At 38.3% G+C, this 14,017-nt stretch overlaps 1 protein-coding gene across 8 annotated transcripts in view; it reads right to left on the reverse strand.

Moving 5' to 3' along the window:
- Window positions 1–14,017, reverse strand: part of ttll5 (tubulin tyrosine ligase-like family, member 5) — a 72,448-nt gene that overhangs the window by 44,200 nt on the left and 14,231 nt on the right. For all 8 annotated transcript variants that reach the window (XR_003672819.1, XM_028438037.1, XM_028438036.1 and 5 more), the window contains exons 13-15: window positions 3,866–3,947; window positions 3,552–3,613; window positions 348–427 (exon numbers count right to left, since the gene is read on the reverse strand). Coding sequence is in view for 7 of the 8 variants with exons in the window: in XM_028438037.1 (XP_028293838.1) it covers window positions 348–427; window positions 3,552–3,613; window positions 3,866–3,947 (224 nt within the window). In the remaining variant the exon portion in view is untranslated. The remainder of the gene's footprint in view (window positions 1–347; window positions 428–3,551; window positions 3,614–3,865; window positions 3,948–14,017) is intronic.

Genomic DNA, 14,017 nt, shown 5'->3' on the forward strand with positions numbered 1-14,017 from the left:
AACCACATTAGCATGCAACAATATCACATATTTACTGGATATCTAAACAGGCCTTTCAAATACATTTAGGTGGAGCAGAGTTTCCTGATTAGTGATATCTCTGTGCTAAATCATAGTGCATAGGGCCAAGTGTGTCACTTTGATTAGAAAAGATAAAACAGAAAGCCACAGGAAGTTGCTTTGAATTATAGAAAAACATTTTCATTGGGAAGATTTACTCAAAAAAAAAAAAACTTCAGGCCATCGGCAGGAATGTTGTGAGAAACAAAGCGATGACTTAAAAAAAAGGATCGTTGCGTAAGAATGATTCAACGATTGGTTATGTTGTGTTTAGGAGCGCCAACAACCTGAGATTTTTTAGAGTTCGATTCCAGGGTGAGGCGATCCGAGTGTGGCTTTCTCGATAGCGGGTCCTGACAGACGAAGCCTGCAAGGAATCAGAAGAGTGACGAGGAGTTACAAAATCACTTTTCTATTCACCTTCATCACATCAACAATGCAATGCTGATTACAGAAACTGAAGGGCATCTAAAAGCAAAACTGAACTACAGTACAGTACCAGTAAATACCAATAATGAATCAACGGCTTTGTATAACAGTTCCCTCCAATTGCAGACCCCCAATATTCCAAGCTTATAATACATCCTGGAGGATTAAAAGTCTCTCCTACACCATCGGCGAATTAAACACCTTGTCTTATCCCAGTTGGTCAAGTCTGAAGCACCTCTAAACAGGGACTGTTCTGGATCATAAGTGAGGGTAGATTCGAAAGATCTATCAGCAACTTTTCTTATGACTATACTTTAGGTGTAACAGGAGGAAATCAATTTGAATGAGTGAGTAAATTGAAGAACTGGACTAGTCCTTTATTTATAGAGATATTGTCCCATTGAAACAAGGTCTCATTTTCAACAGAAATACAAATAATAGAAACAATACAACTGACCAGGTAGAAAGAATTCTACTCTATTCTACATGTTTCAGATGCTCCTCAGGTCCACTACATCTGTTTGTAAAGAGTGCATGCTGTAGCCTGTTATCAGGTTTTCTTTAGAGCTGCAGGATAACACAGTCATTAGATTTAAAACATTTTGGGGTGACTTTGGGAACCCCTGCTCCAAACTGTCCTGACTAAATACACAAAAAGAAAGTCTTGGCTTAGGTAAATTCCAAAGTTCAAACTCCCGTGTGCGTCTTTCTTTGATACTGCACTATTTGATGATGTAAAGTTTTCCATTAAACTCTTCAGCGCCATTCCTTAACAAATCTAAAAGCCACATGAAGTTGGGATGTCAGCAGCTATTGCTTCCGCATAAAGCTTTAAATTCCAGCGCACCTCGTGATCTGCTTGCTTTGCACTGTGATTTTTCTCCGAACCGTTTCGACTTTGTGAGTATGTAGGCATAAGCGGTTCAGCAGGTGACTGCGGGATATTTGGTTTTCGAGGAAATTCTAAAAGTGGGACGACATATCACATCACAAGATGTATCGTCAAGGATACAAATCATACCTTTGTACGAACCATACGTTCTACTACACGTCAGATTGTTATAGTTTGTTCTTTTACTTTTTAGATTCCTATTGAGTTGAAAAGCTCATACCCATGCAAAGTAAGTATGTCCAAAGTTAAACACAAACAATAGCATTTTTTTTTGTTTCCAAACATATTGTATCATACTGTAATCCCGACATATATATATTTATCATCAATCACAGGTGCCACACTTACATTTACTCCGAGGTGGCAAAAGTACTAGCCTTCAGTACTCAAGTAATAGCTACTCGAATAAAAAATTACTCTGGTAAAAGTATTGAAGTTGCTCCCTTACTTGAGTAAAAATAAAAAAGTACATGCTACTAAATGTACTTAAGTAAAAAGTAAACTAAATGAAATTTCAATAATAAAACAGGATTTTTAAACCAGCAAATTCTATATCTTTTATTTTTTGAGAACTCTTAGAATACTGGTACATGAAAACAAGTTAAATCTGTTATTGTTGAACACCAGGAGAATTTAGCGTTCATAAAAAATACAATTTGTAAATAAAATATGTCAAGAAAAAAAAAGTGCAAATGTTCAATAAAACCCAGAGCAGCTTTGAGTTTAACATTTTTAAGAACTTGTAGAAAACTGGTACATGGTTCCTCCAGCTTCACGGTTGTTGGTTTGCGCCTTTATACGACGTGACATCATCTTTGAAGGTCTTGTAAGGAGTAGATAGTACAGATATTTGTTTAAAAAAGTAAGGTGGAAAAGTAAAAAGTCGCCAAAAAAATAAATACTCAAGTACAGATACCAAAAAAACTACTTAAGTACAGTAACAAAGTATTTGTACTTCTTTACATGTCATCTCTGCATTTACTCAGCTCTAAATGTTTGAAAAAGCTCTTTCCGTGATTAATTTACTCCACTTATACGCTTGATTTTGTTCACACACTGAAGCGCTAAGACACAGCAACCATCATGGTTTTTGGAAGTGTTCAGTTTTGTTTAGCTATTACTAGTTTATCTTATAAGACGGAGACAATCAAGTCTGTAATGGACGTCTCCACAACATGTTGTCACACAGCAGAGGATTGCTTGTTTATTAATTCCCACACTCCCTCCAAGTTAGCTAAAGGTCATGATGAAGTGTTTGAGGAAAAATTCTCAAATGTTGTATCTTGTACACTGACAGCTTGGAGCTCGAGGCTATTTGTGCTGCCTCCTTATCCAAGGCGTCAGGTTAGAGTCAGTCCTTCTCCGAACACCGCAATTATTACAAACCCATCCAGGAAAGAGATGCTAATGGAATGCTGTTATTATTTTCATGACTGGAATGCAGCCCAAGTGTTATCAGCTAACAGGATATTATTCGGAATATAATTCATTTGATGTGTTTTAAAGAATTTTCCACTCATTTTCCACTGATGAGTGGTTACATTTTAGTTTAGTTTAGTTCAACTTTCACTATTTAAGCAGTAATTTAGGCCACGTTGTTAATTTTTATCTCTTGAATCTCATTTTTTCTACTGTACATTTTCAATAAATGGGGATGTAAAAGATATAAATCTGTTTGACAGCTTACAAGTGCCATATACTGATATTTGCCTGCGGGGACAGGCTTAATAGTAAAAAAAAAAAAAAAAAAACAGGCTCGTGTTGACAATTGTGTCTGACATTCATTTGTTGTTAATTAATGAGGGCTGCGGTTTAATCTGTCAACAGTGGAGCGCCCATTGTAAAGCCAGGCAGCTATTTTCGGTGGCTTGTGCAAATCCAATCCATGGAATGCAGGAAAACATTAAACATTGAAACAATGGATGACTGTCTCCATCAACTGCAAAAGCAGCTGGTTACAACAATGGCCAAGTAGAAGCTATTCATGTTTGCAAGACAAGCACAGAAATACACACTCGCACCAATTTGTGTTAAAAAATAAAACACTCCTGACATCTGTTAAAAAAAAAAAACGCCAATTAAAATAGTCAAATCAACTAAAAAATGTTCCCTGTCGCCCTGCAGAAAAGAAGGGTGTGTTTTTTTCCCCACATTTTAATCAAGTACTCACCCACAAGTGAAAACATGTCGGCAATCATGCTAGCCTTTATTTTCAGATCCAACGGAGCATCGCTGTCAATGAGTAGATTGTTAAAAAAACAAAATAAATGTGGCACTGTTACAAGCATAAACAAAGCTAACAGTTATATTATAAAGACAATGAAAGCAACATTGGCATTTAATTCAAAACTTTTCTTTTAATCTCTGAGAATTCAGAATACTAAGACACTAAGAGAAAGATCTGGCCAATTGACAGGGACAGGAGAAGTAGGTGTTTCAAGTCTAAAACAACAAATGACAGGGTGAAACCAATGAGTCACTCACCAGGCCAGAGAGGGGGAGAGGTTCACCTCCAGCAACCACGGCTTGAGGTTGGAGTCAATGAGCACATCAAAACCATACAGTTCTACAAAAGGAAACACAAGAAAAGAAATCAAAGGACTTTTACCATAGATGGGACGTCAGCAGACACATGGGTGGAAAAAAAACAAGAGCACGCAGAGCTCAAACGTCCACCAAGCAACGAATATCCTCAGATATGGGCAGTAATGTGAGTCATTGATCCTATTTATTCATTTATTTATTTAAAAATAACAAAAAAGACAATTTCAATATCATATAATACACATTTGACAAGTCTCGGCTTGTTACATCCTAAACCCATTCTTTACCATTACCAAATGCAAAATACAATAAAATAAACTAAATGGACAATACAAATAAATACTCTCATCGAGCTATTAAGAAAAACAGAACAAAACAAACACACACACAAAAAAAAAATGACAAAATGAAAAAACGAAGATTTACATTCTTTTTCCTAATTTCTGTATTTTTCAAAGTTGATGGAAACACACACACTTTTTAAACTTGGTCCGAGCATGATGCTGTTTCAAGTTTAGTTTGCCTCTAAAGTTATGTATAACCCCCTGTCTGTCTTTGAACAGAAATTGTGCCAGGATCATTCACAATTTAAAGGCTTGGAAGAAATTTCTATATTTCTATCTCCATTAATAACGTTGCAGTAGGTCCAATGACTGAAGAACCATCCCGACAAAATGAAGTCAAATTTCATAAAAATCGTTTAATCAAGAACTGAGATACAGTATTATTTGAATATTAATTTTTTTCCCCAATGATGAGTGACAGGGATTTTTAACTGATTCCAAATTTTGGTCTAGCTTTGGTTACAATTCTGACAAAATCTGTTAAAGATGATATCCGGAGTTTCTGAGAAAACATCTCGATGTCCTGCCCTCAACAGCTCCACTTCCTCCCCTGCCTCTGCCAATCTACCAGAAGCCACGCCTCTAAATTTGTGCATTGGGCATCGTGGAACATAACAAGACCGCAATGATATAGGGTCTATGGGTCATCGTTATTCTTTTGGCGATGGACATTTCTGAGATAAAAAATCATATTTAGCTGTTTGCTGTTGTGACGCGTGGCTTTGTTTTCGTGCACAGTTCCGCATTTACTTTGAATGACAGTATCCGGTACAGGAAGTCGAAGCCTTGGCTGGGCGATCACGGCTCTATTTTCTATTTGTATAACCGTCTATAGGACGAAGGCGGGACTTATATACATTGATGTATATAAATGACCACCGGCAATAGACCATAGTAAAAGACTAGTGAGGTATTTTTTTACATTTCTAAAGAATGATATATAAACAGATTTCTCAGAAACTCCAGATAGCAGCTTTAAGCAATTTCGACATAATCCTGTTAACAAACAAATAAATGCTGGTGATAATAATACCTCCTCGGCGGAGGTAAAAATAATAAAAAAACTTTGGTAATATCGATTCAATTTGGTAAGTGGATGCATATTTCATCCATCATTTGACGTCTTATGTAAGATGGTACATCATAACGGAATAAAACTAAGCATTTAATACATACGCTCAATAATTCTGGATGGGCTAAAAAGTCACTACAAATTAACCAGGCTGCTGATGCACTAATTGCTAACAGAAATCCCTTTACATCCAGCAGGAGTTTTTATCTAGTCTCAAAGGAAAAATAAACCCCCACTTTGCTGGAAGAGTGACAACAATCTGCAAGTGGCAAAACCTGGAGAATTAAAGAGCTTCTGGATTCCACGAACTTGTACATTTCCCTGTGTTGGCAGCTTAGCAATGAGTGACACAACAAAAGCCTTTTACCAAGTGGCCAGGAAGTTCTCTGAGTACAAATCCATCCGTTCTAGCCAGGTTTTCTCTCCTGTTTCAGTGAGTGATGCGTGGCTCACTGCTGCAGAGTTGGCCTCTGTGCTTTATGAAAACTTTAACACTGCTCTGGGGAGTGTCACCCAGCAAACTGACGACCCGCCGGCCCCAGCAGAGGCGTGTAGGGATACCACACAATTTTACAGGAATAGGGTGAAGCACAGCCAACAAGGCCAAGAACAAAAAAAAAAAAACAAAAACCTTTTTTAAGACACTTCAAAAGAACAGACTGCGTTAAGAATAGACTGATGTTTCAAAGCCACTGCAACCAGCACTGTTTGTTTTACCATCAGGTCTGTGCCAGTGTTACACATGCCAGCAAGGAAAGGCTTGATCTCACACTTTAAACTGAGTTAATACACTTCAACAGGAACTGTTAAGACTATTAGATGTGCAACAAATAGTAAAACACTTTCAAGAACAATTAAACCCATTACTTTGTAATCTGGACCCTATTATTCATCTCAAACTTCATCTGGAAATCACACAAATTGTTTGTGTCTAAGAGAGTTTTTTATGTTTTTTTATAACAAAACCAACATTATGTCTTGACATTTAATAGGGTAAACAAGGGTTCTCAACCTTGGGGTTGCGAGACATTGGGAGGGGGTCGCAAGATGCCTTTAAAAAAAAAAAAAAGAAGACAATTTGAGCTCGTTCATGCATATTTTTACCCTTTTTCTGCAACTCCACCAAACTTGCCATATTTTAACCTAGTTTCATCACTTTTTTCTTGCCATATTTTGGCTCATTTAATGCATTTTTGCTACATTACTCCCATTTCTGCCACTTTTCCATCACATTTTATTTCCTTTTCTGCACATTGTTTCCACTTTCAAGACATTTTCAGCACTTATAAACCCTTTCCACCAATTTTCCCACCTAATGTTGCATATGTTGACCCATTATTGTCACTTTAAACCTCTTTTCGCCATATTTCAAGCTTATTTTTGCCAATTTAACCATTCATGATTTTTCATGCCCATTATTTGCCAGTTTAAACTAATTGTTCCTGCTTTTTTCTGCCACTTTTAAGCCAATATTGACATTTTTAACATTTTTTTTCACCACTTTTTCTCTTCGTTTTCTAATTTGCAACTTTTAACCAATTCCTGTGTTTTTTTTAAAATCCCATTTTACCACCTTTTCCACCATTTTTGGTCACTTTTAACCCATTTTATTTCTGATTAAAACAAGGATTTACATCTTTAAGATGACTATATAACAGTATATGGCACAAATAATAATAAACTTCCTGGATAACAGTAAATATTATTCAGATAAATAAATAAATGTGGTTATCACAGATTCATAAAACAACAGAATCATTTTGCTGACTTTTTAGATGGGCCTCTTTATTCCCCCTTATAGATGGTCCTGCTGTGTCTGTCTCCACATTTTCTTGAATGTTCACATCTGTGTTTAACCACCTTCAGGTAAATTAGGTCCCAGTCTCTGGCACCTTTATTTTGGGGGTCGTGGGCTGAAAAGGTTGAGAACCACTGGGGTACAGCACTCTAACTATTTGAATGAAAAAATGAAAAAAAAATATAAAAAAACTATACAATTAAACATTTGTGGCTTACGTGAGATAAATCTATTGTCCTTAATGACAAGATAGGTAGTAAATACAGTGTGTTCAAAGTTTGAGTGATTTCCTACAGAAAAAGAAAAGCCACTTACTCTATAAGAAGTGTAAATGTAAGCGTTTGATTAAGAAAGGATTTAGCTTTGCTGGATTTTTTTCAAAATTAAATTATGTGTCATTGTTTGCACATAATCTGATAAAAGCATTCAATTCAATGGAACTGCAATAGATGTATTTATGGTGGGATTAAACAAAGTTTTGCAGTATATCCATGAGATTAAATTTAAGATGCGACTCCCATCTTAAACTTCTTATTGGCAAAAGGATGAGAAATAGGGCAGAGCTGAAGCCTACTTTCCACTCCCTGGCTTACCCCATCTGATCCCCTTTTTTGTTAAAAAACACAAGAGCCCCGAAATAAAAACAGAATGCATGTGTGTCTTGAAACGTTACACACTAGTCCAGTGGAACAGAGCACTGGAATAAATGGCTTGGAGCTCACAGTGCCTCATCAGGAGCACCACAACAACAGGGGAAAATGGGGAGGTGTTACACCACCTCAGCAGCCTCCGACAACCAGACTCCATGTGCCGTGAATTTTCCCCCAATTAGGAGCAGACGCCACTGTTGCCCCACGAGCCCGCCGAGCCACTCACAGTTAGACACGTTTGTTCTGTGGCTTCAACCACTGCTGGGAGTGCTTTTAAATGCGCCCACAGTTCGCCCGCAGTGTGCCCACAACAAGCAACACAGACCAGGAGACGAGAGGCAGCGAACATCCACATCACATCTATTAAAAAGGGGAGGGAGGGGAAAAAATCTGACAGCAAAAAGGGGATGATGAAGAGATTTGGGTTTTTTTTACAGTAATAAATATATTATAGAAAGAAAGCTGGTGGAAAATTCACCACGAGAGACAAACACCCCAAAATAATCATCTCTCCACCCTGGAATAGTAACAACTGAGGGATGGAGTGTTTCCTTCATATGTGTTTATTTTAACAGTCAATTACTGGACCATGTTTGCATCATTCTGAGATAAATAATCGCTGCTGAGATGTTTTACTGCTGTTGCGAGGTGAACACATGACAAAATGCTGAAAATAACCCTCTGAGGATGACAAAAAAACCTCTGAAGTGTTTACTGCATGGACTTGTTGTGATAGCGAGACACCAAAAACCATTAATCCTCCAATAAGGGAGCCAGTTCTACTGCAGCTACACTGTCATCACGCAGATATACACTGTGCCGCAGACGAGTGTGGGAATATCTGACAAATGTTAAAACAGGGGGAACAGTTCACAGACGGGGAGATCCGACCACACTCGGCACTTAATGAGGGACGCTCGGTGGAACACAGGACCAGTAAGAGGAATGTTTTGTGTGTAATGAAATAGGCCTTTGGCTTTGGCTAATCAGATCTTAGTCAAAACATCTCGTAATCAGCATCTCTCAGCAAAAAAGTCAGTCCATTAATCACACTGCGGCATGAAAGGGCTGCATGGGTGGCATTTATTCTCCACAGGCACACACTCACTCACACTTTTTATAACCTTAAAAAACAACAAAAAAAAGTTTTTATTTCTTCCCCAATCCCCACACGGGAGGTTACGGAGTGATAAAAAGGATTTTTACAGAACGGTGATTCACATACACCATGTCATTTATCAAATAGTAAAAATTCTACTTGAAATCAATAAATGTGGTATTAAAGCCATTATTGGACATTAAAATAGCTGCGGATAAATGCAATGCATATAGATTATAATGTGCTTGATGGTGTTAAATCAGTGTTTTTAAACCTTGGGGTCACCTGGAATGTCTAGTAATTGGTAAAAAAATAAACAAATAAATTATTGATAAAAATTATATTTAAAAAAAATCAATATGTTTTTTGCAAATTACACATCAAACATAATATATATATATATATATATATATATATATATATATATATATATTCTATATTGTAATCTATTTAAAAAAAAAAAATAATCCTGACTATTCTGCATTTGTAACACACTATAACAAACATGATCAAAAACGAATTCTAGAAAATAAAATTTCTCTGGGGTCGCCAGAAATTTGTGACGTCATTTGTGGGGTCAAGACCCAAAAAAAGGTGGGGAACCACTGTGTTAAATGGTTCCATTCCTGAGAAGTTTAATATTGTGTTAACAACATTAGGAACAAAACTGAGAGAAAGTACAGGTGAGGTGAAAGAAGTGATCTTAATGCAGTGTTTTTCAAAATTGGGGTCGGAACCCCACGTTGGCGTTCGCCTGAAATGTCTAGAAATTGATTCAGCAAAATACTGAATAAAAATTGTTTTTTTTTAAATTATTATTATTATTCTTTTGCAAATTTAAACAAATCTTAAACAATGTATTCTATACTTTTCAATTTTGAAATATTAATCTAATTAATAATAATGAAATTCTTTTTTCTTTTTATTCTGAGCTGGCACAACTCGTCACTAATCCTGGCTACTCTGTATTTGTAATAGAGTATAACAAACATGATCAAAATGTGATTCTAGAAAAAAATATCAAAGTGGGGTCACGATCCAAAATAGGCTGAGAACCACTTTCTTAATGGATGTGACTCTTCCATTGTTTTGGGTTGGTTTTATTGCGGCATTACACAAAAGCTCAGACAGGCACAAGGGAACTTAAAGGTTTTTGTTTTTACACTAGTTTCTACACGTCTCTGTTTATACAGTGAACACAGGCAGGTACAGTTTGCATGCGATATAACCACAGTGGAGCAGACGGATCAACAGAGCGGAGGATAAAGGTGGTCCTCTGTTACCGTCACTGTCTGTCTTTAGAAACACTAGGAGGGTTGGGATAAACCTGCCCTGGGCCATCTAAAAACAACCAGATCACAGTAAACTGATACAGCTGAAGTAGAACAGTGGGCATGTTCATAGTAGACCGCAGAGTATTACATGTCTTAATCAAAGGTAAGGGAGGTAACTGCTTTTGTTCGATGGGTCTGCACACGCTAAGGCTCTGGTTTCAACAGGGAAAGTAAACATTAATTATTAACATTCTTAAAGCTGAACAGTAGTTTTTTCTTAACTATCTAATGAATGCATATGTTTCTATGTGTGGCCTAAACCTCCAGGCACACAGTGCTTGTTAGGTCTATCTTAACTTGTGTGGAACAAAAACCCATGAGGGTTCGATGATGGTTTGATGATGGTTTGATGATGGTTTTAGGGTTTAAAAAAACAATAGAGTTCAGGTCAGGGGAGTGGTTTCCAAATAGAAGATGATGATGATGGTGTGTGTGTGTGTGTGTGTGTGTGTGTGTGTGTGTGTGTGTGTGTGTGTGTGTGTGTGTGTGTGTGTGTGTGTGTGTGTGTGTGTGTGTCCCTTTCCTGGAACATGTGGCACAAGGATACACTAAAGAATGTTGGTAAAGGTGTGGTTTTGAATTTTAGGCAATATTCTGCAGTGAAACATTAGGGTAGTTATGTTGGATTTTATTTTGACATGCTTTGGTACTGACAAAAACCTTTCAGGAAAAGAAGGAAAACCATTCTCTAAAAAGGATTAACAGGTGCCACATGCAATCTGTTAAATGTGCTGGACCAGAGAAGGGCAACTTTTAGCACAGTTGGAACCACAAAGATGTGATTGTATCTGTTCTTAGGGCCATAATATCAATATTAATGTCAGCATTTAGAATAATTTATAATTTGAGCATTTAATAGAGAAAAGAGCAAAGGGTTTGTGTATTTTCTGAGTCAACTTGTGTGTTTTTATGGTCGATTTGTTGGTTTTTGTTGTCATTTTGTGCCTTTATGGAGTCCTTTTGTATAGTTTTGTTGTCATCTCATGTGTTTTTGGAGTCTGTGTATTTGTTTTAGGACAAACAAGATAGATCAGTAATTCCAGCAAGTATATTTTGTCTTCTTTTTGGAATATGTTAAGGTTTCATTGATTCAGGAAATTGACATTGATCACCTGACATGTTACGACTGCCAACTGTCAGTCTTCCTCAGTGGCACCTGCTCATCACTTTGATGTGTCCTTAAGTGTTCTTTCTGGCGTGGCCAACTCGACAGTTCTGCCAGGTGGACTTTGGATAATAAAGTCCCAGGTTTGGGAGAGTACAAACGTTCCCTTCTCCATGTTTATAAGGACACCTCAAAGCAATCAGCAGACACCACAGCACTAACCTTGCCTGCTAGATGGATTCTCCTGTTGTTTACAAACACCAGAATCCATCTTGTACTGTTCCCGCCTTTACTGTTCAAATCCGAATCGAAACGGTTCGAACCAATCATGGGGCAGTGTTGTCATTTAGGGCGGGACATCTGGGTGTGATGAAGGCAGAAGCGCTGAAGCAAAAATGGCGCATTTGCAGGGAGAGGAACTAGCTGGGCTACTGCTATTAGCATATCTCCAAATCAAAATAGAAAGATGTCGACGCAGGAGGATGTTTAACATGCCCTAAACTCGCATAATCTTGTTGCAAAAATGGCAAAAGTCACTCAACGGCATAATGACCGCAGCATTACTATCCCAAAAGAAAGTTTTCACCCGCGGAGTCTTCTTGTTGTTGTAGCAGCGTCTCTGCAGCGCATGCCGATGACGATATAATTTGTTACCGTGTGATTGGCTAAAACAAATCATGGTGGACAGGTTCTTCGCCCAATCAGTTTCAAGCATTCTGTTCATGTCCCTCCCTGGTTCCAAAAGGATTTGCAGACACAGACCCAGATCGATGTGGAGAACTCGAGTTAGAGGAAGGGCTACACATCAATCTGGCTCTTGCCAGGTTACCACAGCACACCTTTAGAGGTAAATAACTCAGACGTTTCTTTGTCTTTGTAATGAAAGAGAATGTTGCTCTGTCTTTCCAATTCATGTCTTTCACTCTTGGAGTTAAGTAGATAGTAATAATCTAGTAAAAGTGATATCAAGCTACATGTTAATGTCTAATAGGAACGTACAGAATAAGTGCCAGGTAGAGACTAGGGAAGCCACATGTCCCTGTAAATACCTGCATGGTCAACATTTACACCCTGGGTAAATGTGTTTTTTCTGCAAAGCATTGACGCTCAAAGCAGTGATAGCATCTTTATGCAGGCGTACGTTTAACAGGGTCCATGCTGCTACGCGCCCAGTACAGGCCAAAACAACCACCAATCACTAAAATGGTTACGTCTAGAGAAACCTGTCAAGAGTGACTTTTTTTTATACCCTTGGAAAGGTGAAGGAGAGTGTGAGCAAGAGAGAGAAATACGAACAAAAAACAAAAGTGAAAAGAAAAACCAGATTACAGAAAAAAAAAAGAAGAAGCCAAACCAGTGCGTTTGCTTTTTAAAAACCCAAATCTCAGCAAAACTGTCACAGAAAAGGAGCCTCGACAATTATTGCCAATGATAACATTAGTAATAGCTCCAAAATGGAGTTCACACCAACCCACCACTGCTAGGTAAGGCAAGCCAAGAAAACAGTCAGCTGAAATCAGGCAGGCCTGAATGGCAACAAAGGAGAGAAAGCAAATTCCTGCTTCAGTCAACAGGCTGTGCACAGCTCAGCAGCCGGTGACAGGAAGGCTCTGCACTGAGGAATGGCTGTCTGCTCCCTCCACATGGGTCAGTGGGCAAACAGGCACAGTGGCGCTCTCGGACAATAGGAAACTGAAAGGAGGTGGGGATGTGTGGTAATGGTTTGAGACAGTATGAGTCTGTACTTTACACAATCAAGGGAACAAATTCAAAAAGAAATCTATAGGGTCTGCAACATTTACCTTGTTGGAAATAAACTATATCTGCTCTATGGCTACAGATACACTTCCGCTATATCTGAAAAGCTTGAAAAGATGCAAATTGTCACAAAAACAACTTCTACTCCCTAAAGAACATCTTCAGAGTGAAATATTTCATGACTCAGAAAGATGAGACATGCTTTGATCTCCATCAGACTAGACTATTGTAATGGTATTCATCAAACAGCTACAGGTCAGAGAACATTAGTCCTGCCTCACAACAGACTTTAAAGTTCTGCTGCTGGTGGATAAATCTGTGAATGGGTTTGGTCCAGAATCCATCAGTGACATGTTAGTCAGGAATGAACCCAGCAGGTCTCTCACATCTATGGACACAGGTCAGATAGTGGAGCCCAGAGTTCACAGTAAACATGGTGATCCTGCTTTTAGTTGTTATGCTGCAAAAAAGTGGAACAAACTGCCAGAGGCGCTGAAGTCAGCATCCAATGTGAACATTTTTAAAAGCCTTTAATTTCTTAACTGTTAATGTATGATGTGATCCTGCTGTGAAATGGTATTTTATTTTGTATTGTGTGCTGTGTTTTAGTGTGTTTTGTATTGGTTTTATTTTTGCAGTGCATTTTAGCTTTTGTTTTATGAACCTTGCCAGTCACATGCTGTAATTTGATCAACCCCATCACATGACTATGTCCAACCCTGAGGCTAATCAACACACCTGAGGTTAATCAGCACCTGTGGCTGGAGCACAATAAAAGGGGCAGACAGGAGAAGGAGCAGGGGGAGGAAAAACGACACAGACAGGAGAAGGAGCAGCAGGGAAGCTGTGGGTCCTCCCCAGGTTCCCAGGGGCAGAGGAGGACTCTGCCTTCCAGGTTCCCAGGGCACAGGACGGCACACGCATTGGGGACC

The sequence above is a fragment of the Gouania willdenowi genome, chromosome 22 (assembly GCF_900634775.1).
Source record: "Gouania willdenowi chromosome 22, fGouWil2.1, whole genome shotgun sequence".
NCBI lineage: Eukaryota > Metazoa > Chordata > Actinopteri > Blenniiformes > Gobiesocidae > Gouania > Gouania willdenowi.